Source organism: Budorcas taxicolor, chromosome 13 (assembly GCF_023091745.1).
Source record: "Budorcas taxicolor isolate Tak-1 chromosome 13, Takin1.1, whole genome shotgun sequence".
In the NCBI taxonomy this organism is placed as follows: Eukaryota; Metazoa; Chordata; class Mammalia; order Artiodactyla; family Bovidae; genus Budorcas; species Budorcas taxicolor.
The window spans coordinates 78,494,265-78,521,337 of NC_068922.1; the positions used below are offsets into that span (position 1 = coordinate 78,494,265).

The 27,073-nt window shown below is 57.4% G+C and overlaps 1 protein-coding gene across 3 annotated transcripts in view; it reads right to left on the minus strand.

Moving 5' to 3' along the window:
- RIPOR3 (RIPOR family member 3) overlaps window positions 1-27,073 on the minus strand; it is a 73,082-nt gene that overhangs the window by 12,568 nt on the left and 33,441 nt on the right. Inside the window, exons 2-10 of one of the 3 annotated variants that reach the window (XM_052651013.1) lie at window positions 15,160-15,278; window positions 6,091-6,222; window positions 4,519-4,597; window positions 2,089-2,112; window positions 1,734-1,790; window positions 960-1,109; window positions 741-804; window positions 350-393; window positions 46-171 (exon numbers count right to left, since the gene is read on the minus strand). In XM_052651013.1, the coding sequence (XP_052506973.1) occupies window positions 46-171; window positions 350-393; window positions 741-804; window positions 960-1,109; window positions 1,734-1,790; window positions 2,089-2,112; window positions 4,519-4,597; window positions 6,091-6,222; window positions 15,160-15,269 (786 nt within the window). In that variant the 5' untranslated portion in view covers window positions 15,270-15,278. Of the gene's footprint in view, window positions 1-45; window positions 172-349; window positions 394-740; window positions 805-959; window positions 1,110-1,733; window positions 1,791-2,088; window positions 2,113-4,518; window positions 4,598-6,090; window positions 6,238-15,159; window positions 15,279-27,073 lie in introns of all 3 variants that reach the window. The other 2 variants (XM_052651012.1, XM_052651011.1) reach the window with 2 other exon arrangements.

Consider the following 27,073-nt stretch of genomic DNA (forward strand, 5'->3'; position numbering starts at 1 on the left):
CCCGCGTCGGGCCCGGCCCGCCCCCCGCCCCCCGGCCCCACCCACCTTAATCTCGAAGTTCTCGTGTAGGGTGGGGATGAAGGCCTTCTCCTCCTCGTCCCAGGTCTGGCTGTCGTCCGACTCGATGCGGCCCCGCAGCTTCCAGCGCTGGCGGCCCAGACGCAGGAGCACCTGTGTGCCAGGCCCGAGAAAGGAGAGGTCAGCCGCGCCCCCTTGCCACCCCCTGGGGGCCCTCCCTGCCAACTGGCGGGGGGGTACAGGGACTCAGCGGAGACCCTGGTTCCCAGAAACCCCACTTCCAAAGGCCTGGCGGAGAGCCCTGAGGACGGATCCCAGAGGGCAGGCATACCTCGTACTGGTCTCCAGGACAAAGACGTGCGTAGCCCACCAAGCCTGGAACAGAGACGGGCTCATCTCTCCGCTGTCCACTGTCCCTACCCCGTGGGTCACAGGCCCTCAAGCAGGGAGGCCCCCACCACACTGGGGGTCATCAGCTTTGGGGGCGGGCGGGCAGTGAGCTAAGCCATCACGATGACAAGGGGCAGACCTGGGCCCTCACTTTCAACTCAGAGAACAGGCGGGACTTGCCCGAGGTCACAAGTCACAGGAGTGGAAACCCGGGCTGAGCCTGGAACCCTGGGATTCTGACCATCACCCCTCACCCTCAGCACAAGCCCCAGGTCCCAGAGAAGGCCTGAGGCTCCACCCAGACTGCCCCCACCCCACCCCAGCCCTGTCACCTTTCATCTTGACGTGGAACTCGCCCAGGTGAACCTCCAGGGCCCCCTCGATGAGCCACATGTCCTGCAAAGCCCCACAGAAGGCGGCTCACCGCCTGCCCTGGGATGGACCACGGGGCACGCACGGACCCTGCCAGACAGAGACCCCCACCCCCGGGGCCCGAGAGAGAGGCTGCCTCAGGGCCCAGGGAGCCCCAAAACCGGCCCTCCGCCGCCCACCTCGGCGCACTCCTGCAGGCTGCGGCCCAGCTCCTGCAGGCTCTCTCGGGAGGCGCGGCTGGGCGGGCACCGGGAGAAGGCTCGCTGCATGTTGGAGGCGCCGTCGCGCAGGCGGCACTGGATGCTATAGCCCTCATAGAGCTCGTCCACCTGCGGGGCGCACCCATCCGGGAACTGTCTCCCACACCAGCCCCCTCAGGAGGCCACACCCCGCGTCATGCTGGCCCCGCCCCCGGGTCGTGCTGGCCCCGCCCCGGGTCGTGCTGGCCCCGCCCCCGGGTCGTGCTGGCCCCGCCCCGGGTCGTGCTGGCAGGGACCGCGTCTGTCCCTTCCACTCCGCAAACCCAGCAACCTGGCAGCGGCTGGCGCACAGCTCAGGCACGATAAAAACTAGTGAGCTGGATGGGTAGATGCGGTTTTCAGCGCTCAGACAGGGAAGGTGCGTGTGTGATGTTCCGTCCACCCGCGGGGCTCCGAGGGAGCAGAGCGAGTTCATGGCGGGGTTTGCCCACATAAAGCTTGAGGGACTTGCTTTGTGACCTTGAGCCCGTCGTGTCCCTCTCCGAGTCTCTACAGCCCCATCCGTACAACCGGGTGGTTGGACTCATCACTTGGTCCTAACCCCACCCCCTGATCCCCACCTCTGGGCTCAGCCCCCACGGTCTCTGCACCCCTTTGGCTTTCTGCAGCCACCTGGCACCCAGATTGCCTTCCTCCACTGCCGCCACAGAGGTCCCCCCTCAAGCCGAGAGGCGCCCCCGAAACCAGGCTGACCTTGCTGATGTGAAACTCCATCTTCCGAATATGCCTCTCCACTGAGCGCGTTTGCTTCTCCCAGGAGAAGAGAAGGTGCTTTAAAAGGAGCCTGGGCCACCCCCCACCCCAAGCCCACGCCACCCTCCTGCAGGTCCTTCGAGCTGGGCTCGAAGTCAGGCCAGCCCCTCACCATCCCTGAGGAAGGCTCATTGCCGAGCCTCAGTTTCCCCATCTGTCAAGTGGGGAGGAAACCCAAGTATTCCTCCCATAGGATGGTGGGGGGATGAAAGGCCCACGAAGATGTTATTCCCATCCAGCCAGGCCCAGCCGCGGCCCGCCTTGCTTACCCCATGCGGACAGAAGTTTCCCTCACCTTGTCCAGGTCATAATAGAAAGCCTGTTGGGGGGAGAGGTGTCAGGGCTCCGGCGTGCCTCCAAGACCCGTGAGCCTCCATCCCAGGGGTGCCCGAGCTCAGAGGACAAAAAGCCAGCAGCTGCTCCATTCTCCAAGGCCTGCAACTGCAGGCAGCAAGCTGCAGTCCAGGCCGGGCAGGAAGAATGAGCGAACGCATGGGCTTTGGGGGAGGCAGCTGAAGGCCTGACTCCTATGTGCCAGCTGTGTGTCCCAGGCAAGCTTCTCTACCTCTCTGAGCCTCCATCTCCTTTTGAAAGAGGAGACGCCATCGCGCCTACCCCACAGCGTTGTTATGAAAAGGACGGTGCCAGCTCAATGAGAGGGGAGCCACTGCGGTTTGATTATTTAAGGGGCGACTTCAGCCACGACCAGAGAATAGGAAGAGGCAGCCGGCAGCAGCCAGGAGCTCCGATGGAAGGGGACTGGGCCATCCCCTCCAGGGGCCATGGTGCAGCCGTGAAAAGAATCTATTGTCAGGGCGAGGGAGTCTCTGTGCAGAGGCCCAGAGAGTAAATAGCACGGCTTGTGCCTGCCACACGGTTCCTGCCTCTGGAGTGTGAAAACCAGCCACAAACACTGGGCCCACGATGGGTGTGTCTGTGATCACGTAAAATTTACTTCCAAAACAGGCCCTGCTTTGCCCACGTGGGTTAGGGTCACTGTATCTGAGCCTGGATGAATTTCCACAAAGTTGGCGACCACCAACGAAAAGAAGTGAGACAGGGGAGAGTATGCAGGTTGTGGCTTCACTTTGTAAGGTGACCCTTACAGACCCCTCTACATATGCACAGTCTGCGTACTTGCAGTAAGGTCCGAGGGAGGAAAATAGGAAAGATAAATACCAGATGAGCCTCAAGGGTTAAACAGGATGGGACAGAGAAGATCGGGGAGGGGGGTCGGTCAAGCAAGAGGGAAAAGATGGTTAACCATCCCCCAAAGGGGCGTCTGCTTTCCTAGGTATGTGTCTATGTGACATCGTATGTGTGGGATTATGAGATGAAAACCCTATGTAAGAAATTAAGAAATGGGGACATTCCCAAGGCTTTGGAAAGAACAGTAACTGTACAGCAATTTCTCAGAGACTGGGAACCTGGCCCCATGTGCTTCATCCCTCTGGGTGGCCCCTTCGCGGCCTCAGTGTACCCACCTATGAAATGGGAGCAGCTAAAACATATAGACCTCTACACAAGCCTCGCCTTCCTTAGAGTTACTTCTAGAGGCGAGAGACAGAGACAGCTGAACAGCCGCAGCCGTGGGAGAGGGAGGTGTGACAAGTGCTCGGAAGGCTGGGACCTGCGGTGGGGTCTTGGCACCACTTCCTTCGGCCTCTGCGATGACCCACCTGCCCCCCAAGACAAGGCATGACGGAGCCCGCCCGCCTTCCCTTCCCCCAGTGGCCGGGCCCCTGGTCAGGCGGGGGGCCCTGCCTCTCCCACTCTGCTGACCCTCAAGGTCTTCTCTGCTGGGGCCAGGGTACAGAGGTGGGGGACACAATTTGATAGAGTCATCCCCCTCCCCGCCACCACATTTGCAGTCCCTCGGTCAAGCTGGCAGCCTGTTCTGTGCTTTGGTGCCTTGCAGGAGTGACGCTAGAATGAGCTAGAGAAAGCCACAGGCAGCAAGGCCTCCTGGTCTCTGCTTGCAGAAGTCTACTCCTGTCGAGGACAGAGGGGTTTCCTGTCCTTAGTAGCAGCCAGATAGAGACGAGGGGGCCGAGAGGGACTCCCCAGGACTGGAAAGAACCCAAGTGCTGGAGAGACACAGGCCCCCCACGGGGGCGGGGGGGTGTGTCCTGGAAATGCCAGCAGATAAATGACAAAACAGCCAGGTTCATTTCCAATGAACGATGGATAAAGTTTCTTTTTTAGTGTAACTATGTCCTGAAGATGGCAGGGGACATACTTACACTGAAAAATGATTTGTTATTTATCTGAAAATCAAATTTAACTGGGCATCGTATTTTTTTTGTTTTTGGTATTGGGCTTTTCTGGAGTTTTGTTTTTTGTTTTGGGTCCAAGTGAGGCTCATTCAAAGAGCTGACTCATTGGAAAAGACTTTGATGATGGAAGGGATTGGGGGCAGGAGGAGAAGGGGACGACAGAGGATGAGATGGCTGGATGGCATCGCTAACTCGATGGACGCGAGTCTGAGTGAACTCCGGGAGTTGGTGATGGACAGGGAGGCCTGGCCTGCTGCGATTCATGGGATCGCAAAGAGTCGGACACGACTGAGCGACTGAACTGAACTGAACTGAACTGAGGCTCATTCATCAAAAATGAAGTCTACTCTGTCGGCCTCTGCGTTCCCCAGACCGAGGTTCACACCCACGCGGCAGGCAAGGGGGTGCACCCCGGCGCTCGGCTGGGAAGGGCTAGGGAGGGGTCTCACCAGCCTGGAATTCCTGCGGGTGTCCTTGTGGCGTCCTGTCAGGTAATCCAGCTCAGCCTGCTGGGCGCACAGATGCTCCCTGCGGGGAGGGCAAGGGAGAGGAGTTTGGGAAGGAGAAGAGGAAGGAACGAAATGGGTGGGGGCGCGGTGGAGGCAGCCACGGCCGGCCTGGGGAAAAGCGGCATGCTCAGCGGGTTCAAGGGTCAGAGGGCAGAGCCAACCCCGCGGAAAGTCCGGCCCCCGCCCGCTCCACCTCTGCATCCCATACACGGTGTGCCTGGCACTGTGCCGAGCGGGAATTCCCCAAACAGGCCTGCCAACAGGAGACTCGGAAGCCACCTAGTACAGGGTCCACAAGGCAGGGAAGAGTCTGAACCCAGGTCTGAAAACAGGCAATGGCTTCCAGAGGCCAATATCCTCCCCCCAGCCATGGGAGCTGTGGGGGGCAGGGGGACACGCCTTCCTCACAGACAAAGGCTGGCTGTCCTGCTGTCTGGATGGCCGGGACCAGAAAGGGTCTTAGCCAACCCCTATTTTGGAAAACAGATAAAGCCGTGGGCCCGACAGGACTTTTCACATTGTGTTTTGCAGCCGAAGAGACTCTTGAGAGTCCCTTGGACTGCAACGAGACCAAACCAGCCCATCCTAAAGGAAATCACCCCTGAATATTCATTGGAAGGACTGATGCTGAGGCTGAAGTTCCAATACTTTGGCCACCTGATGCGAAGAACTGATTCATTTGGAAAGACTCTGAGGCTGGGAAAGATTGAAAGCGGGAGGAAAAGGGGTCGCCAGAGATGAGATAGTTGGATGGCATCACCGACTCAATGGACATGAGCTTGAGTAAACTCTGGGAGGTGGTGATGGACAGGGAGGCCTGGCATGCTGCAGTCCCTGGGGTCGCAAAGAGTCAGACACGACTGAGCAGCTGAACTGAACTGAGCTCTGCGGCTGGCTCTTGATAAGCCTCCAGTAAAAATATGGCGAGTGAGTGACGGACTCCTCTGTCCCCGCCTCTGCTCAGTCAGTCAGTGGTTCTCTTCTTTACTCAAGCCCAGGCGCCCTGACCCTGACCTCTGGCTCCTCCGCAAGCTCCTGCCGCGGGGCCTTTGCACATGCTTTCCCTCTGTCCAGGATGGTTGTCGCCCCAGAGGCCAGCATCATGGGTCCTTCTCAGAAACGGCCAGGATGTCCGCAGGGAGGCCTCCGGACCACCCTGTGTGACAGGCCCTTCAGGTGCAGCCTCTCCATCACCTCCGCTGTCACTGCCCTCAGGGTGCGTGGAAGTTACGGTGCTGACCACATTACTCCTTTATGGCCATCGCCCCCTGCCCGCCGTGGGTGTTCTCCATGGGAACAGGGCGCCCCTGCCGTTATTCCCTCATCCCGGTACCCAAGGAAGGGGCCGAGCACGTGGCTGCACCCGGGACGTGCTTGTTGACTAAACAGATAACCAGGAGCTCGATCTGTGGCCACGCACAGACAAGACCCACCCCCGATGCCCAGGCAGAGGCAGAGAGGAGCGAGCGGACGAGGCCAAAGGATGCGACAGGCGGCACGCTGCCTCCTTACTTGAGCCCCCTCTTCAGCGCTTCGAAGATCTTCTTCACTTGCTGGGGCTTGGGGTCCGAGCAGACGCACCCCTTCCGCAGCGTGCTGTACGTCTTGGAGGATTTCGCAGGCACCCGAGACCTCACTGAGTTCCTGTGGATGGACTTTCTGTGAGAAGGATGGGCGGATCAGGGCAGGGGTCTGGGCACGGCCCTTCTCGGGGACAGGCCCTTCGGGAACGGTGGCCAGAGCCCCAGGCAGTCAGGAGACCTCGCTGAGTCCTGCCCCCAAGCTGCGTGGTCTCAAGAAGCTGGTCAAGACTCCCTGGGACTTAGCTTCCTCATCTGCAAAATGAGCGCTTGAATTTGAAGATGAAAAGAACAGTAACACTAACCTGATATGAGAAATTAGCTTAGAGGGAGCAATACAATCAAGCGGCCCGAAGGCCAACGCTGTCTGTCTGTCTGCGCTCTTCAGCAAGCTCTGTGCAGGCGAAGCAACATGAAGACCAAACCATAGTCCAGTGGCGTTCCCAGGCTGGGCCCCTGTTGGCTTTGGCGGCCCAGCATCCCTCCCCCTCCCTCTGTTAACAGCGCCTCAGTTTTCCTCTGGGGCGTCTCCCCAGCCCTGCTCTTTATTCATGTAGTTTGGCCAGAGGTAGACTGACAAATCGCCGCATGCATGGACACGCACGTGTGGACACGCATGCATCAACACGCACGTGTGGACACACACGCGTGGACACGCGCGCACATACATCCATGGGCATTCTGAGGCAAGCCGCTCTCCCCAGCCTGGATTAGTCAACACACCCCTCCTCCCTGAAAGAGAACTTCTCCCGCTTCCTCGGCTTTCTCAGCGCACTGAGGAGCAAGCTCCAGCCCTGTGCGCTGGGACCCACTCAGGGGACCGCTGCGCAACAAGAGCAGGGACGGGCCGCCCCTGGAGCGGACCGTCCACCGGCTCCACGCGCTCAGGAGAAGGAGGGAGGATAACTGGTCTTATCTAAGACTCTATATCTTGGGAGGTTTCTTTGTCAAAGCAACTTCATTAATGCATTACCTGAGCCTCAGTTTTTTTCATCTGTAAAATGGGAAGTACAGCAGAACCTGAATCAGAGGGTAATGCTAAGAATTCTCCCAGGTACCAAATCAAAGGTTTGGCAGGGTGGGGTCAGTTAGTAGGTCCTTAATAAATGTCCATTACTGTTACAGTAATGGTATCCTATCTGTATCCTTCCCTGTAACACAGCCTGGAAGACAGTAGGGGTTCAGTAAATACTGAACTAAGCTGAACAAGGGAAATGCCACATGTCAAGGGCGATCCTGGGGCCCTTGGCTGGACCTAGAAGGAAGAGCAGGAACAAAGGTAACCCACCCCCCAAAAAGGGTGTTCCAGGTGAGCGGACAGACTGAGCAAGGGTGGAGAGGAGCCGGTGGAGTCGTGTGTGATGGGGGCAGTGGACCTGCAGGGCAAGGCTTGACTGAAGCAGAGGCGGGAAGATGCTGGGAGGTGCTGGACACAGGGCCCTGCCTGCCTTGGGGACCCCGGGACAGGTGTGGGGAGGAGAGCATCAGGTCCTAGCAAAGTTCCAGCTTCAAAGACCTTAACAGTAGCAACTGAGATTTCCACAGAGCAGAGAAAACGAAGCCCTAGCCACAGCTCCTAGGCCGCTGGATCCACCGACACCACCCCCTGTCGACCCAGGGAGCCGAGTGATAGGACGCGGCAGAAGGGTACACGCTGAGCACCGCTGTTGCCCAGTGCTTGCTAAAGGCTTTGTATAAATATCGACTTGTACAACCACCCTAAGAGGCAGGTATTAACCCCTGCCAGACAGGGAAACTGAGGCTCAGGTGAGTGACTTGCCCCAGACCACGTCCCCCCAGAGGTGGGACCTCAACCATGTGCGCACAGGCCCTCAGCCTGGGATCTGAGGATCTCAGGACTCCTTCAGGTTCCTGGAACCACGTGGAGGATTTGTGAGACTGCGATTTTCCCCCAACCACCCCTCCACCCTGAAGGTTCTGCTCTGATAGGTCTGGGTGGAGCCTAGGGATCTGCATTTCTAACGTGTTCCCAGGTGCTGCCCGGCATGCTGGTCTGCCATCGGAGGACCCCTTTCTCAGGAGTTCTCCCTTTCTGCTTCGCTCGGAGCCATCCTCTTGATGGAAACCCAGCTCCAGTTCTCCCTGGACACCCTTCCCCATCCGCTGCCTTTTCAGGGTTTCACATCAAGGGCACAGGCTCATTCATTCATTCGAACACTCACAGAGTGGGGCTTTCTCTGAGCCAGGCACCTTGATGGGAGCCAAGGGGCCAGAGGCCTAATCTTGGAGGCTCAAGGTCCGCAGGGAATGGGGTGGGGGCTTGGGGTCTGGAGAGCAGGCCACTGGGCCACTGATGAGCCCTGGTCCCCGCGAGGGCTGGCAGGGCGCTGGGCTGCCTTTCCAGTCTAGTCAGGACGCTGCCCACTCCATGGACGGTCACGGAGACCTGCGGTGGACTCAGGAGCGCTGTCCTGCCCTCCTGCTGGCGGGGACCAAGCCCCAAGGCCCGTGCTTCCCCAGAATGGATGCTGCATCACAAACCAGTGTGCCTGAGATACAGATTCAGCCTTGCCCAGGCACGCTGAGAACTCCGTCCCAAGGACGCTGTGGGAAATAAGGGTCTGGAACCCCGCCCTGGAAACCTCGGGGCCTCGCCAAGCTAGAAATTCATATCATCTCTTGGGACACAGCTCCTGGTCAGCTGCCCATGTCCAAATCCTAACCCCAGAGATCACGGGTACTTAATCCGCTGGAGCCTCAGTGTTCCCATCTGTGAAAGAGGGATAATGAGAGGGCACGTCCCACAGAGTTGTCATGGGATAGTCATTCACTCAGGAAATATTTACTGAGCTCGTGTTATGCACCAGATGCCATTCCAGGAGCCGGGACTAGGACAGTGACCAAAACAGTGACAAAACCTCCACCCTGTGAGCTGCCTGCCAGCTGGGGGAGGTCGTGGGAGGCAGTAGCAAGCACAGACTCTGGAGCCGGGGACACCATCTGGCTCCCCCAGGTTTAAGCTCTGTGACCTTGGGGAAATTACTGGGTGTCCCTGTGCATCAGTTTTCTCATCTGTAAAATGAGGATCAGAGGAAGGGTTGCTGTGAGAGCTAATAAATGTAAAGAGATTCAAGCAGTTTCCAGGAAAGAGTAAGTGCTGTATACATGCTGAAGTTAATAAGGTGACTTTTTAAAGTACACGTATCGTTTATATCAGACAGCAACTATTTGTTGTTGTTGTTTGGTTGCTAGGTCGTGTCTTAGCACGACTTAGCCCAACGGACTCTTTTGCCTCCAGGCTCCTCTTTCTGTGGGATTCCCCAGGCAAGAACACTGGAGTGGGTTGCCATTTCCTTCTCCAGGGGGTCTTTCCCACCCCGGGATGGAACCTGCGTCCCCTGCATTGGCAGGGGGTTCTTTATCACTGAGCCACATGGAAAGCCCACAACAACTACACTCCAATTCAGAAGTTATCATCAGATAGTGCCTAGAGCCCAGAAAAAACAAAGGCTGGATAATGAATTTCAATAGGGTGACCAGGGAAGGCTCCTCCATTCAGGCCGTGCTTGACCAGGTAACGTGCATGGAGCCTTGGCATAAAGCCTGTCACATCAGTAGCACTCACCCCTGCACCTGCCGTGGCTGTTATTCACATACTGTATGTCAAGTGACACTTTGCACAGCCCAGGAAGGGGCTCTGTGCCTCGCTCTCCCACCCTCCCGGATGCCCCGTCACCCACCTCTTAGCACACAGCCTCCGCAAAGTTGCCATCTCCAGGCTGGCAGGGACAGGCAGGATTGTAGCCTCGAGAGAAGCAGGTTTCAGACAGACTAGGGCCCCGGCCGGAGAAGGCAATGGCAACCCACTCCAGTACTCTTGCCTGGAGAATCCCAGGGCCAGAGGAGCCTGTTGGGCTGCCGTCTGTGGGGTCGCACAGAGTCGGACATGACTGACGCGACTTAGCAGCAGCAGCAGGGCCCCAGGCAGGTGGGCAGGCAGGCAGGTGTGGTGGGCATGCCGCTAGGAGGTGGGGCTGCAGGAGCCCCGCTCACCTGCCAGCTCCCAGGGGCCCACGGTCCCCGGCGGGTGCGCACCCTGGCCGGCCCCGCTTCCATCTACCTGGAGGCTTCCCTGCCCTCAGTCTGCAGCTGTGCCTGAAAGCACGGGATCCCAGGGAAGCTCTGTGCCCGGTGGCCACTCCAGGGTCAGCAATGCAGCCTCCGGATGGTGAAATCAGGTTGCACGTCTGGCCCAGTGTCACAACCGCCAGGGCAGGGAGCACCCTCCAGGGGCGGATGTTACACTAGCCCTGGGAGGACTCAGTAAATATTAAACACCCCCGGCATGCCAGACAAGCTTCCAGATGGGCACGTGCGACCCACTGGACCCATCCCTCACGGGAGGCCGCCGGGCTGGTCTGTCTGCCCGGGGTCGTTGAGAAACATCGGCAGCCCCAGGTGCATGACTGCCGCAGGTGCGGGATCCGGAGGCGGGTGGGGCTGGTGATGGGGCAATAAATAATAGTATTGACCGGACACATTTCGGGTGAAGACTCAGAGCTCGCTGCAAGCTCACCTTTCCTCCCGCGTCGGTGGTGCTCAATGCCCGGTATGAGGACAGACACACACACGACACCCACCACGGTCGGGTCTGCTCTGGGTGCTCCCTGGGTGCTAGCCCGTGTCTCCTGACATCTCTGAGCTCTAGCCCCCATCTATCCTATCTCTAGTCTCCTCTCCTTGGAAATCAAGGGCTGATGCTTAGTTTTCACACTGACATTTCCCAGGCATGTCAGTGGAGGAATTCCCAAGGTGAAAGGGACATGGCAGCAGATCCTGGCTCGGGAGGGTCCCTGCCCAACAGCCTGGGGGAGGGGAGACCTGGCTGAGGAACAGCAGGAAGGGGTTAAGAGCGGCCCTGCCTGTCAATCAGGGCAGAAAGGGGACAGTATCAAGACCTGGCCTTCTTCACCTCCCCACCTCGGTATATATGCCTTATTTTATAATATATTATTATGTATCAGTATTTATTACACATGGCCTAGTTATATTAACAATAGTCCTTCATACCGTAGTGGAAAATTTCCAGATTACTTCCTAAGTAAATTCTTTGATTACGCAATTTAAAAAAAAATGTCCAGAGTCAAAGGGTGCCAGGGCAGGAATGTGGGCTGGGGACACCTAAGTGGAGCCCGGCGCCCCTGTTGTCTGTCTAAGGTTATTTTTGCCTGACCTGCCCCCAGTCCCAAGTGCTTTGGCGAGCGGCTCTGTTTCAGCCTGGTTGGATTACCTGGGCCATTAAGCCAGAAGGTGAGGCCTGAAACCCAATCTGGACCCAGAGCCAAGGGTGCAGACCCCCGGGTGCAGGACAGGGACAGGGAGCTAAAGGTAGGCCTGCTGCTCGCTGCTGTTGCAGGCAGCGTCTCCCCCGCCCCTGGCGAGGGGGCTGCAGAGGGCGAGGCCCAATGGTTGCCACTCAACCCCAGACCCCATCCAGGGCACATGTCCTCTGGAACTCCCTGTGGGTTTGAGAGGGGCTGGACGAGGACCCCCAGGAGGGGCCTGGGACATTTACAGCCACCGAGGCCATCTCTCTCAGACTGGGATACAGGCTCTGCAGGCATCTGGTCCAGACAGCCTTGCCGATGACCACTGAGCTCTAGGGTCAACAGGTCAGATCTGCTCAGTTCTCTTTCTGTCAGGAGAGGCCAGCAAGAGCCCGGGGACCCCCCTTGGCGCACTCTTTGTGCAGAGCTCCCAGTGGGGCCTGAAGGGACATCTGCTGTATATACAGGGAGTCTGGGGGCGCCCAGAAGCCTCGCAGGAGGAGAGATGCCAGCAGGACGGGGGACAGAATCGGTGATGAGGCAGGGCAAGAGAAAGCACAGGACCCCTCGGTCAAAACTTGCTAAGGATTTGGGGGTCATGGCAGCAGAGTGTGGACTGTGAGTGTGGGCAGCCGGCCTGGCCGCAGGGTCCACAGACCGCTCCCTGCCACAGAGCCCAGGGACAGAGCCCCCTTAGTTCTTCTGTAGAAGTCAGAGGAAGGCACCCTCTCAGAGGCCCAGCCGCATACTCGGCTCCACGCGCGCTCAGCCGGGGTGGGTCCCACGAGCGGGAGGCCCCCGGGGACATGCACAGCTGTCCTTGGCAGCCCTGTACAGACCCGATGAGGTGGGGGCCCGGTGAAGCCCAGGAAGGGGCAGCTCAGACATGACTGGGTGCAGAAACTCTGCAGCATTTATGGAGCGCCCACTGTGTGCCTCCCTCATTGCCCCTAGCCCCTCTCTGCAGCATTTATGGAGCGCCCACTGTGTGCCATCCTCATTGCCCCTAGCCCCTCTCTGCAGCATTTATGGAGCGCCCACTGTGTGCCTTCCTCATCGTCCCTAGCCCCTCTCTGCAGCATTTATGGAGTGCCTACTGTATGCCTTCCTCATAGGGGCACCCACATGGTCCCTCCTCAGAGGCTTAGCATCAGGGGTGCTGGTGCTAACTCCCTCTGAGGCTTTGGCCAAATTTCTCCCCATCTTGGGGCCTCAGTTTCCTCTGCGCCGGCCCGTCCGTGGCTCCTCTCATGCTGTGCATGTCCCAGGAGCCCCCATAGGGTCCCCTCCCTTCCTGAGCACTGTCTCCCAGGCCAGCCGCATGCCCACTTCCCGCCCCTCAAAGCTCATGCCCACCCCAGGGCCTTTGCGCAGCTCTCCTGCTGCATGGAAGGCCTCCCCACCCCCACGCCCTCTCTGCAGTGCTCGACTCCTCTCCCCTCCAGCCTTCACTGAATTGGGTCCCTCCTCCCTTTGGCCCCTGCTGCCCACTTGCCTGCCCTGCTCTAACTCCACGACACCTGCCTCCAGCTGCACCCACCCCGAGTGTCATTGGCTTAGAGGGCGCGGCAGAAAGTGAAGAGGAGCTAAAAAGCCTCTTGATGAAAGTGAAAGAGGAGAGTGAAAAAGTTGGCTTAAAGCTCAACATTCAAAAAACAAAGATCATGGCATCTGGTCCCATCACTTCATGGGAAATAGATGGGGAAACAGTGGAAACAGTGTCAGACTTTATTTTTGGGGGCTCCAAAATCACTGCAGATGGTGACTGCAGCCATGAAATTAAAAAATGCTTACTCCTTGGAAGAAAAGTTATGACCAACCTAGATAGTATATTCAAAAGCAGAGACATTACTTTGCCAACTAAGGTCCATCTAGTCAAGGCCATGGTTTTTCCTGTGGTCATGTATGGATGTGAGAGTTGGACTGTGAAGAAGGCTGAGCGCCGAAGAATTGATGCTTTTGAACTGTGGTGTTGGAGAAGACTCTTGAGGGTCCCTTGGACTGCAAGGAGATTCAACCAGTCCATTCTGAAGGAGATGAGCCCTGCGATTTCTTTGGAAGGAATGATGCTAAAGCTGAAGCTCCAGTACTTTGGCCACCTCACATGAAGAGTTGACTCATTGGAAAAGAGTCTGATGCTGGGAGGGATTGGGGGCAGGAGGAGAAGGGGACGACCGAGGATGAGATGGCTGGATAGCATCATGGACTCGATGGCCGTGAGTCTGAGTGAACTCCAGGAGATGGTAATGGACAGGGAGGCCTGGTGTGCTGTTGCAAAGAGGGGTTTGCAAAGGGGTTGCAAAGAGTCGGACATGACTGAGTGACTGAACTGAACTGAAGTAGGGTTTCACCGGACCTCAGCTGGTAAAGAATCTGCCTGCAATGCAGGAGACCCCAGTGTGATTCCTGGGTCGGGAAGATTCGCTGGAGAAGGGAATGGCTACCCGCTCCAGTATCCTGGCCTGGAGAATTCCACGGACAGAGGAGTTGGGCAGGCTACAGTCCATGGGGTTGCAAAGAGTCGGACACTAACTGAGCAGCTTCCAGGATTTCAAAGCTGGCGCACCTCGGAACCGAGGAGCTGAGTGGGGTGAGGGAGCTGGGAGGGCCTGACTGCGGGGCCCAGCCTCATGGCAGCGGGGGCCCCCTTCCCCACCCCAGGATGCGGCAGTGAAGCTCAGGCCCCTGAGACTAAGCAGGACCGGGCCAGGTGAAGGAGGGCGGGGAGGGTTCCAGGTGGAGGTGGGCGTGGGGCTGAACAAAGGCCTGGAGGGGGCAGAGACGCCAGTGCGGGCTCACGGCGCAGCAGGCGGCCAGGCCTGGGGGACAGGACTGGACTCGGTGGGACGGGAGTCCCTGGAGGGTCTCGGGAGGGGAGTGCCGTGGTGAGCTCGGGTGGCTGACGGGATCACCAGCCCACCAGGCCCTGCGCCCTGCTCAGCTGCCGTCAGAGCCGCTCGGCCGGCCGGCTGGCGGGCCCCTCAGGATGCCAGGGCCGGCAGGGCCGTGGCCCCAGGAGCGGGAACGCACATTGCTCCCAGGCACTCCCTGAGGTTGGAGGAGACATCATGGAGCCGTCATGAACCCAATTCTCGGGGTGAGTGCCGACCAGGCCTGTCTCTGCAGAGGTCACTCCACCTCCCTAGAAACCTCCCACAAGCCCCTACTGTGTGCCAGCGTGCCCCAGCAGTCACCACATGTCGCCTCCCCGTACCCACATGGCAAGCCTGCGAGGGAAGGACACTGGGCCTCCCCACTGGGCACAGGAGGAAGCCAGGCTCAGGGAGGTGAAGTCACTTGCCCCAGGTCACAGGTGGCCCTACTTCCTGCTCTGTGAACCAGGAAGGACATTCTATGCCAACCCCGCCTCCAGGAGACTAAGTTCCGACTCTGAATCTGTCTTGCTGGGTGGCCTTGGGTGAGTGGCTCTGCCTCTCTGAGCCTCAGTTTTCTGATCTGCCAAGTGGGCCTGATAAACTCAGGCAGATGACACCTGTTTGGATCCTAAGCAAATTAGAGGTCTCTCCCAGCACTGTCTCACGCGCACGCATGCACACACACACACTCTCACACACACACTGCCCTGGGCTGCAGGGCTGGCATGAGTGAGAGCCTCAGGGCCACCGGCAGCAGAGAAGAACGCCCTCACCACCCTCCTCCCCAGTCCTTGGCCTTCAGACAAGCCTCCCCCGCGCAGCGTGGGCAGAACTTACGCGATCCTCCGGCTCTGGGCGCTGCTGAAGCCCGCGAAGGAGGCGCTCCGGCCCATGACCCCCACGGTCCCCGCGTCCCCGGAGGACAGGAACCGCACCCTCACCGACATGGTGGTCACCTGCAGGGAAAGGGCTGGACAGTCAGCCTCGCAGTGGCACCTGGCGAATGCTGACCGAAGGCCGACCACCCTCCACCAGGACGCCCAAGGGACCGGCGGGGCTGGGTTTGGGGGGGTGGGCAGCCATGCTGTGCCCAGCTCACAGATGAGAACACTGAGGCTCGGTGAGGTTGCGAGAGCAAGAGCAAGATGGGAACCGGGTCTCTCTCTGCACTCTGCGCTTGGGTTCTCAGCGCCTGTGCACCTCTGAGTCCTCGTGCAGGGGGGTCCAGCAAGTCCTGACCCAGCTCTTCTCACCGCCCCTCTGCCAGGAATCCCGACCCCCTCCACAAACTCCCACAGAGCATCTCCTGTGAGCCAGACACCGAGCAAGGCGGGCCAAGCCCTCACCCTCTGGGGCTCCCGGTCCAGCCAGAGGCTAATGAGCCACCGGGGACAGGAGGGTGTCCCTAGCGGAGTGATGGGGGTACCGGACCCTCCCATGGAAAAGGCGACCAAGAACTGAGAAGGCAAGGCTGAGGAGGGAAGAAGGATAAACGGAGGTGGGGAGGGCATCTGAGGCAGGGTAATAGCATGGGCAACGCCCTCTGGAGGCACAGAGGACCAGGTGTAACCCAGGGACGGGCAGTTCAGCGGGCGGGGGTGTGGCCCCAGCCGAGGCTGCAGAGGCCAGCAGAGCACAGGCCATGGGGGCCTCAGCGGCCCTAGGGAGGGCTCTAGCCTTGCAGTTGGCTGAGGGTAACTGGGAGCCATGTGAGGTTTTGACCAGGAGGTGACGAAGCCCAGTTCACAGGATGCCGGGCTGTTGGCATTGGAGGCTCCCAGAAGCCCCCGGTCCACTGTCTCGTCTCTGACCCAGCTGCAGCGAGGCCGGCCTAAAACCCTAACTGTCTTTTCCTTTCTCCAAACCATCTTGAGACTGGAAAAAAATGCCACTACATCCCTTGGGAATAACGCCAACTGTCTTCCAGCACAATCGGAAAGTTCCCCTGCATATCTAACCTAAATCTCTGCTGCTCCAGTTTCATACCTCACTCCTCGGCCAGGGTGGGGTCAGTGCTAGGATTCCAGGGACCCCACTGGCCTGCAGGGGGGTCTGCCCCACCACGTCAGCTCCTTCCTGCTCCCCCTCAGTGAGGCCCCTGCTTCCCACAGCCCCCCGATCCAGAGGCTGAGTCCAGACTCCACGCCTCTGCCCACCCTGGGGCCTCTGGCTGGAGCAACATTCTCCTTGGGGCCACGCCTGTCCAGTGTCTGGTCCTGCACTTTGTCTGCAGCCCCTGACATAGGCTCCAGAGCCCTCACTCTGAACCCCCTGGAAGATCAGTGTAGCCCCACAAGCTTCCTCCTCCTCCAACACCCCTCACACCCCTCAGCCCCACACCCGCTGTGCATAGGTGAGCGCTGGAAACCAAAAAGCCAGACCTGGGCTCAAATCCCAGCTGCAGCTGGGCCACTCCCTGGCTCTGGGCCTCAGTGATCACATCTGTAAAATGGGAATTCAGAAAAGGATCAAGGAGACAACGGTCTGAACAGCACATAATGTGAAGTAGACGCCAGAAAGAGCTGGTTGTCGTGCGGCGGTCGGCTGACCGAGACCCCAGCCTGGAGACCCTGATGCTGGAGTAGGTGAGCCAAGGAACAACCCCTGGCCCTGATGAGGGAAGCAGCGATGGTTTGCTGAGCACCCACTGCATGGCGAGCCCCAGTGCCAGGGGCTGTCTCACTCTATAGACCTGTGACCCGCAGCCAGGTGTACGGACGGGGAGGTGGATGCAATCTGGCGGCGGCGGCGATGTTTACTGAGTGCTCATAAGCGCACGAAGTGCCTAAGTGAATTATCTTATTAGCTCCACACAACCCTCTTGGCGTAGGAGCTACCTAGCTCAGTAGATGAGGAAACTGAGGCTCAGACAAACAAGGGAGCCCAGGGACCCAGCTAGGAAGCGACAGAGCCAGGCTGAGGACCCAAGAGTTCTCAGACACGGACGCAGATGCCAACACCTCTCAGGTACACAGTCAGGCATCCCCCACTCTGGGGGCTCACCTCAGCCCCACGGGGGGACCCCCAGGACCCCCACAGTCCCTACCTGGACTGCACTGCTGCCAGCCTGGACCAGCTCGCAAGAGTCGAAGGTTAAATTGTCAGGAATGTTGGTAGCTTGAAATCAGCTGCAATAGAATTAACTGCAGCGTGGAACTGGGCAAGTGCTACAGATTAGGTTTTGAGGGTTTTTTTTTTTCCCCTGCCAGTTGTTAAACTTTTATCTGCACGCCGCTGCCCCCACCCATATCAGCGCAGGCTCTGGGTGGCACTGGAACCTCCTCAAACTGCCAAACACCCCCTCCCTCCACCCCAGCCAAGCTGGGTGCGGGAACAGGAGGGAACAGGCAGGGGGACCCCCAAGGTCAGCGGCTGGGGCGTGCCCGCCCTGAGGGTTGGGACCTGAACGCCTTCCCACCACCCTTCCCCTCCGCCCCCCCGCACCCCTCCCTCCGTGCCCTTCTGGAGCCTTCCTCCAGCCTCCCTCCAGTCCTCCACTTCAGGATAAAAGAGAGAGACAATTGCTCAATCGCTCAGCAGTTCCTCTGCGTGCAGTTCCCTAAAACAAACCCACCATCTTCCTGCCCAGTGCTAGGAAAGGAGGGCCGAGGAGGAGATCTAAGGTTCAATGCAGACCCACACGAGATGTCAGCCCCTGGCTGTGGACTAACAGTTCACGGCAGGGCCGTGAGGGCCAATGACCCCACTTTTCCTATGAGGAAAGAGGCTCTAAGAGGTGAAGAGGCTGGCTCAGGTTTCTGCGTTTTCCATGTGAGGACAGAGGATGAGAGGGGTGGATGGCATCACCGACTCAATGGACATGAGTTTGAGCAAGCTCTGGAAGATGGTGATGGACAGGGGAGCCTGGCGTGCTGCAGTCCATGGGGTCACAAAGAGTCAGACACGACTGAGTGACTGAACAAGGAAGCGAGGTCTGGCTGCCATGTGGGGGCTGATCCCCTGACTGATACCTCTGCTCTCTGCCTCCAGCCCAGATGTCACCTCCCCCAGGAAGCCTTCCTGGACCTCCCCCCCAGTTCCCAACTCCCTCTAATTACGGTGGACTGTGAGAGGTGAGTTTTTTTGTCTCCCTCACTAGACATTTGCCAGCAGGCAGGGCCAGGGATATTCTCTGGGGCCTGGAGGATTCACGGCACATCTTTCTGGGACCAGAGGCCACGTGCTTCCCCGACTTCACCAGGCTGTGCAGCTCAAGGTGGAGGCCGTGGAAAAACGGGATAAAGATAAGAATTTCAACTGTGTTTTGGACTCCAGGGAGCAGGGGACAAGCATCTGCTGCAAGGGCCAGATAGTGAAAGTTCTTGGCTCTGCAGACAGGCCTTGTTGTCTTGTCACAGCTATGCAGCGCTATCATTTTAGAAAGAAAGCAGTCACCAACAAAATGCAAATAAATGAGCCTGGCTAAGTTCCGCCTAAACTTTATTTACAAAAGCAGCAGCTTTTGACAGAGGACCCCTGGCCGGCCCTGTGCCTGCTACCTGCTCCAAAAGCCTAAAATCTCATTTCATTCTTTCATCACTATAGGAGGCAAGTATCATTATTATTGTTCCCATTTTGCATATAAAGAAACCGAGGCTCAGAGACGAGGGAAAATAAGTCATCCAAGGTCACACAGGTCGGAACCTTTAGAGCTGGGTTGAACTTGAACATGACAAGCTTCAAAGCCTGGCTACTTCATGTTAGGCTGCACCTGGTTCTATGGGGTTTGTGCTGACGACACACAACCACCACCCCCCGCCCCTCAACATGCGCCTGAAGCGGGGGAAAGGGGGCCCAGAAGGGAAGCAAGCTCATGATCGAGACCTGCCAGGCTGAGAACCCAGCGCCATCCCCGGTAGGCTTCAGCGGGGTGTGGAGCCCAGGTCCCTTTGGACCAGCGTCGGGTCTCAGCAGCGCCCCCTCCTGACCGGCGCCTGGTAGGGCTGATCCTTGGTCGCGGACCCTTGGGATCGCACCTAGCGGGCTGCAGAACCGCCCCCCTCTGGTGGACTGGCCGTGATCTGGCCGAGCTGAGACCCCTGGGTTCCCAGGAGCCCCCAGTGGGCTCCCGACGGACCCCACCGGATGTCTGTCACCTTTAACCAAGGGCCATCCTTGTAACGATGCTCCATTGTTGACACAACAGCAGAACTGACCACGCAGCACAGAGACCGGGCACCCTGGAGCTCCCTCTCTACCCCGCAAGACCGTCCCCCTCCTCCGCCCTCTTCCCCCGCCGGCGTGATCCTTCAGCGGCTGGGCTGTGGGCAGGTCGGGCGGCCCCTGGCACTCTGCAGGGCATGAGAAACCAGCCAAGGATCTCGCGGGGGCCCCTGGGCAGAGGAGAGAGACACAGAAGTCATGCAGACACCAAACCTCCGTCGGCAGACAAGACGTGTCTCTCGCAGCCTCTCTGCGGCCCGGCGTCCGAGGCTTGGGGAGCGCGGGGCCGGCGGGGCGGCTGAAGGGGCTCCTCACCCAGCAGCAGCTCCCCAGACACTGAGCCGACCGTCCGGGTCTCTCACCGCCAGGGGCAGCGGGAGGGGGCCGGCCCCTGCCCCCGCTAAATCTGTCCAGTTCAGTGCTGCCCGAAGCTGCCCGCCGGCCGCGGGAACCTGCAATTTCACCTCATTTGGAGGTGATGCTTCTAAATTTAACGGCGTGGGCTCTCGGGACTGGGCAGCGTTTATGCCCGTGTCCCTCACTTAGGGCTCTTTTAGATCCGCTCAAATGCCAGCCAGGGATTAGTTTGCTTATAGGAGTTTCCAAAATAGCCCTTGGTTTAGCAGGAAAGGAAATGGCAAAATAGCCCAGGATGAGAAGTGTGAGTTTATACCAAAGAGGGAAGGGCTGCCCGGGAACCAGACCGTCTGTGCCGGACACAGTCCAGCTCCCTCATCTTCTCGATGGCCAGACCCAGCCCAGAGGGGTCAGACAACCTGCCCAGATCACCCTCAGGGGAATGGAAGGGCCAGAAGAGCCAAAACTCCCCCTCCCTGCCCAAACCAGCACCCCATAAAGCCCAGTTGCTGACCCCTGCCCAGGATGGGAGCCGCGGAGACCCCCAGGCCCGCCAGCTCGGGCTCCCCCAGTCTCCGCCGTGCCCCTCCAGAGCCAGGTTGCCTGGGACCGGGGAGACATGGCCAGGGAAATAGGAGAACGTGGTTCCAGCTGCACGCGATCTTGAACAAGTTTGCTCCTCTCTAAACCTCTGTCTCGCGCGGTCTGCAACCTGTGAGGACTGGGCAAGGACCGGGGAGGACTGGGCTGCAGCACAGGCACACTCTGGACCAATAAGGGACGCGCAGCAGGCCGTGCCTCTCGGAGAGAGGGTCATCTCAGTCTCTAGTCCCCCTTTCATCCCGGCTCCCTGGCTCCCTGACACTTGTCACCCTTCCTGTTCAACAGAGCACAGAGCTGGCCCCAGGCACAGAGCCAGGGGCGGCAGGGGAGGAGCTGGAATGCAGTGGGTTGTTTTGTTTTTGCTGAATTTCATTTAAGGTAACCGTCCATTTAGAGCAGACGTCTTCTGTATGATTTAAAGTGTTTTTTTTTTTTTTAATGCTGTGTTTAAATGAAGAGAGTACGGACTTGAAGGACACTTTGTTTAAAGACAGCAAGTAGAAACCCCTCTGCCCAGCAGGTCACATTCCTGGGTCCTACCACCAGCTCTCAGGGACCACCGTGGAAGGGGCACCCGGAGCCAGGAGGGGACACCCTGGGTGTGTCTCTGCAGACAGCCAGCCAGCCTCACAGGGGCAGATCAGCTGACAGTTCCGGCTTCTGCTGTAAGACAAGAGCAAGTAGCTCTTGGGGAGCCCAGCTGGACCTCAGAGTTCACTGTCCCACGGCTGCAGAGCAAACAGAAACTCCCTGACTGCCAGATGGTTCACGACCAGAGGCTGGTGTCAGGGTCCCTGCTGCAGGAGGGCCCCTGCCTCCGTGCATCGTGCGGTCCATGGCCCCCTGTGTCCTTCCTGCCCAGGGCAGGCCTGGAGGAGTTCCTGTTCTGCTCCAACTCCAGCCTGTAGCCCATCAAGGACCAGTCACAGGACAGGGCAGGCAGGCCCTCTCATTGGACTTCATAGCACACCTGTGCCCATTTCACAGATGGGAACACTGGGGTATGGCTACAAATGGCCAAGTGCAAGACCCAGGGTCAATAACCCATTTGTGTGGCTGTTCAGTTCAGTTCAGTTCAGTTCAGTTGCTCAGTCGTGTCCAACTCTTTGCGACCCCATGAATCGCAGCACGCCAGGCCTCCCTGTCCATCACCAACTCCCGGAGTTCACTCAGACTCACGGCCATCGAGTCCGTGATGCCATCCAGCCATCTCATCCTCGGTCTTCCCCTTCTCCTCCTGCCCCCAATCTCTCCCAGCATCAGAGTCTTTTCCAATGAGTCAACTCTTTGCATGAGGTGGCCAAAGTACTGGAGCTTCAGCTTTAGCATCATTCCTTCAAAAGAAATCCCAGGGCTGATCTCCTTCAGAATGGACTGGTTGGATCTCCTTGCAGTTCAAGGGACTCTCAAGAGTCTTCTCCAACACCACAGTTCAGAAGCATCAATTCTTCTGCGCTCAGCCTTCTTCACAGTCCAACTCTCACATCCATACATGACCACAGGAAAAACCATAGCCTTGACTAGATGGACCTTAGTTGGCAAAGTAATGTCTCTGCTTTTGAATATACTATCTAGCTTGGTCATAACTTTTCTTCCAAGGAGTAAGCATCTTTTAATTTCATGGCTGCAGTCACCATCTGCAGTGATTTTGGAGCCCCCCAAAAATAAAGGCTGTTAGGAATATGATTTTGAGGAAGAATGACATGAGAAAATTTTGAAATCAGATGTAAGCAAATTTTCCTAAAGGAAATCAACCCTGAATATTCATTGGAAGGACTGAAGCTAAAACTCTAATATTTTGGCCACCTGTATTGAAGAGCCAGCTCATTGGAAAAGACCCTGATGCTGGGAAAGATTGAAGGCAAGAGGAGAAGGGGGCATCAGAGGACAAGACGGTTGAAAGGCATCACTGACTCAATGGACATGAGTTTGAGCAAACTCTGGGAGAGAGTAGAGGACAGAGGAGCCTGGCGTGCTGCAGTCCATGGGGCTGCAAAGAGTCGGACTCGACTGAAGCTATTGAACAACAAAAACCAGAGCAAGATGTAAACTACATACAGCATGCTTTACTTGTGAAACAATGAAGTGAAGTGAAGTCACTCAGTCGTGTCCAACTCTTTGTGACCCCATGGGCTATAGCCTACCACGCTCCTCTGTCCACGGGATTTTCCAGGCAAGAGCACTGGAGTGGCTTGCCATTTCCTTAACGTAACTGGAAAAAAGTATTAATTTGAAGAAAATCAAGAGGTTGATTAAGCTGCCCTTGGTCAGGCAGTAATCAAGCCGCCAAGCTGACTGTATGTCCGCCAACCTAGAGAACACTGCTTTTCAGGGTGAATCTGGGGTCTAAGGAGAGACTTTCCTCTTTAAAAAAAATTTTTTTTTTCCAAAGGTCTACAGATATCATCTACACGCCCAGCTAACTCCACTGAGGTTTTACCAGGCAAAGATGACTCATGAATTTCTGTGAAATATACAGAGGGTGTTTTAATTTAAATGGCCCCAGATCACCACTGACACACTCCATCGGCGGGTCAACCAGGGGTCTTCCGGAAGAGCCAGCAAGTCTTAGCGGAAGCAGCCTCCTGAGGTCCATGGAGGGGAGTGTGTGTAGCTGTGGAAGTGGGCAGGGTAGGGGACTCGGGTACCCAGGGAGGAAGGGGTGATGAAGCTGGGCCTCTGGGAACACCACCCCCACCCTGGTCCGCTTAGGATCAGGAATAAAAATGGCGCCAGGCAAAAGGAACTCGGCATCTTGCCACAGCACCCATCTGAGGTGAGCACTGTGAGCACCCCCATTTTGCAGACTGGGAAACTGAGGCTGGTAAAACTGAAATGGCCTGAACCAACAAGTGGCAGCAGTAGGTCTTCAATAGTTCACCTTGAGGGACTTCCCTGGTGGTCCAGTAGCTAAGACTCCATGCTTCCAATCCCAGGAGCGAGGGTTCAATCCCTGGTCAGGGAACTAAGGTCCTACATGCCCCTTGGCATGGCCAAATTAAAAAAAAATTCACTGTAAAATGTTTGCAGGTGGGCGGGCATGGCCCAGGTGTGCGTAGACCTAACCCTCATTCTAGGGGTGAATAGGTATCACGTGGGTGTCAGGTGGAGGGTGCTAATTAGGGTCCCACTCCAGAAGCAGCTATGGGAGGGTCTCTAGCTCAGCGCAGCTGCCCCTGGGGCAGGCTCCTCTTCACTGTGAGCATTGTCCCGTATATTTACAGTACCCCCCACCACACGCACACACACCAGGAGCTCTCCACCCTCCGGCTGCGATAACCAAGATTGTCTGCAGGCACCGCACTGTTCCTTGGGGCGAGTGGGGAACAGCCAGGGTGGAGGCCGCTGCTCAGATCTGCAGCGAGGCCGGGCTTCGCGTGCTGGGGGTCAGGAATGAGTTCTCACAGGCGAGAGGAGTGGTGGTGGAGACGCGATGTTCTGTGGGCAACACGTGTTGTTCAGGCTTCTCCTGACCTGAAAAGGGAGGGGGATGCCGGGGGGCCTGGCATCCCGACATCTTCAGAAGGGGCCCTGGGCTACCGCCATCCTTCACACTCATGTGCACACGCGTACACACACCCGGGCACAGATGAGAGCCTGGAAGCTCGAGCTCAAGGACTTGAGCTCAGGGTAGAGGTTGGCCTCCTCCTGGACGGGGGCGGAGTGGGGGGGGCTGCTGGCTGTGGCATCCGAGCTCTGCAGGAGGCCTCCCTTCACTGTAAACCCCCACCCCAAGCCAGGAGAGACCCAGAGGCTACTCAGCTTTTTAATCCCAAGGAACCTGACTGCTGACGAACGCACACCCTGGTGTGGGCAGCCCAACCCAGGCCGGGTTTGGATTCAAAGCCAGGCGGGCAGAGCTCTGACGGCCACATGGGCCGACCACTCTGCCCTGGATGAAACCAACTGGAATTCTTGGTATCCTGGGGACACAGAGCGTCCCCTCACCAGACAGCCGGACACCAGCGCCCAGGAGTTTCTCTCCAAAACAGCCCAAAGGTCTGGAAAAGAATTCTGTTCCTGGCTGAGCTCTGTGGAAGAACAGTTAAGGCCACGTTCTCCACCAGGGATGGGGTCGCAGGGCACAGGCTCCACAAAAATGCAAGGTTTATTTTTAAAATCAGAAGACTGAAAATGAACTTTCAGGTCAAAGGGGATGCTTTACTATATAATTATAAAATTACATTACTTATATATGTTAATAGGATGTGTTTTATCACATAATACATTCTTTATACCAGTCGTAAAATACTGTACTATTTAATATTTTTTGCTGTGGGGGTGGGGTGGGGATGAAAGCCTTCACGTGGCCATGTCCTCGGCCCCCTCCTAGTCCCTACCTACTCCAGTCTGTCAGCCTGCAGACCAACCCTTCCTCCTCCATCCCAGGGCCCCCTCTCCAGCTCCCTCCCACCAAGCCTTTATTATGCAAATCAGATTCATCCTTCCTGCCCGTCTCCCACTTCCCAGTTTTATCTCCCTCCTCCTTCCTCCCAGTTCCACTGGGCCTGGCCCCCCAAGATGCAAGAGCTAAGACCTTCCACTTGAACCAAATAAGCTCATCTGAAAGCGTGCCCTACTCTCTTGGGACTCCATGGACTGTAACCCACCAGGCTCCTCTGTCCATGGGATTCTCCAGGCAAGAATATTGGAATGGATTGCCACGCCCTCCTCCAGGGATCTTCCCGACGGGTGGGGGGTCAAACTCGAGTTTCCTGCGTCTTCTCCAGTGATGGGCGGATGCTTTACCACTGAGCCACCTGGGAATTTCAGCAAAACGTGGCGCTGGGTGTTTCATCTCATCTGATTCTGGCCTTTGAGTTTGAGGAACGTAAGCACAGGCTGCCAGCCTTCTCTCAACCGAGGTCTTACCTGCCAGGTCTCTAAAATGGGCTGACGCGCCCTTGGACAGAAGTCACGCATGGACCTGATTCCTAGTGAGAGCGCGCGTTATTTCCATTCGGGCCTTGTCCTTAGAGTGTCTTCTGGGACTCAGACTCTTCTTCCCGTGCACAGTTATCTAGCTTGATCTCCTTGGTTTCCAGGGGCTGTTTATACATCCTGGATGGTGATCTTTTCTTGATTTTCTTCCAGCCCTTCACTTACTTTCTACCTTGTTCTTAACAGGGTGTGCGTGCATGCATGTGTGTGCGTGTGTAACAGAAGCTTCAAATATTTACGTGACTGCCTCTGTGAACATTCCTTCTGTGTTTCTGAGTTAAGAACCTCTGAAGTTGTTTCAGAACTGTTGACACTGAAGTCTAGGTCCCCAGGAGAGAGTTTTGTCTTCCTGGCAGCCAGGCTGGAAGACCCCCGGGGCATCTCTTTCCTCCTCCTAGGTCACCGTGCGCTCCGCTTCTCAGAAACACCCCGAGTCTGTCCCCTCTTTCCACCCTGGACCCCAGGGACAAGCCCCCATCCCCTCTCTGGTCTCCACTGGTCTCTCCGCCTCCACTCGACTTCTGCCCCACCTGAAAACCAGAGCAAGCCTTTAAAAATGTCTATCAGCTTCTTATACTCCATCGCAAGTTCGGGGCTTCTGGAAACTCTAAGGATTAAAAATGTCACCCCTTACTGCACCCACATATCCCCAAAGGAGGCGGTGCCTAAGGATGAAACCTAGGCAGGGATGGCCGAGAGCTCCCTGCTGACCACCCAGGAAGTCAAGAGCCCCCTTGGTGTTCAGCCACTCAGTCATGTCTGACTCTTCTAGCCCCATGGACTGTAGCCCACCAGGCTCCTCTGTCCGTGGGATTTCCCAGGCCAGAATACTGGAGTGGGTTGCCATTTCCTCTCCGGGGATCTTCCCGACCCTGGGATTGAACCCAGGTCTCCTGCATTGCAGGCAGATTCTTTACCTTCCGAGAGACCAGGGAAGCCCCAAGAGTCTCCTTCCTGCCTTCCTACCCCTCAAACGTTAATCACAACTGGGTATTCTCACGGTAAAGGCAGGGGTGGGGTGGGGGTGAAGGGGGAGGGGCTGGGAGGGGGCAGGGACTGCAGGGCCTTTACGTCACCCATCCTATTCCCACCCTGTGAGGCAGCCCCTCACCCCACTTAGAGCCAAAGTGCCTGGACCCTGCGCCCCATGATGCTCCTTAGCCCAGGGGTGCTGAGTCAGCCTCCTGGAATACCAGAGGCTTCCCCAGCCCGCAGGCCTGGGACTCCTGCACGTGGGCCAGTGGAGCAGGACTGTTTGTTAATAGACGCTGTTAACAGCACGAGAAATGGTCAAGGGGTCAGCCAGAGAGGAGCCATCTGGTTGTCCCAAGGTAAACAATTTACAAGAGAAAAGTCCAGCTAGCCTGTCCTTCTGGTTTTTCTTCCTACAGTGTGGACAGAGACTGTCCCAGGCTTCAGCTCCAATGCCCCCCGGGGGTGGGGGGTGGGTGTAGGCAAGAAGGCAGGAAAAGTCAGATTTTGTTCACACTTTTTCTTGCCCAATTCTCAGGACTGGGTGACTTCATGCCAGCTAGTTAACCCACATTGCGAGGATTTCCTCCCAAAGGAACAGCTTTATTTTCTAGCACCCAAAGCCTTGAACGGCAAGAATCTTCAGCCTTAAGTTTATTTCCTGTTGGAGGAAAACCCCTACTGGTCTCCCCAGGGATTGCAGCCCTGCTCTACC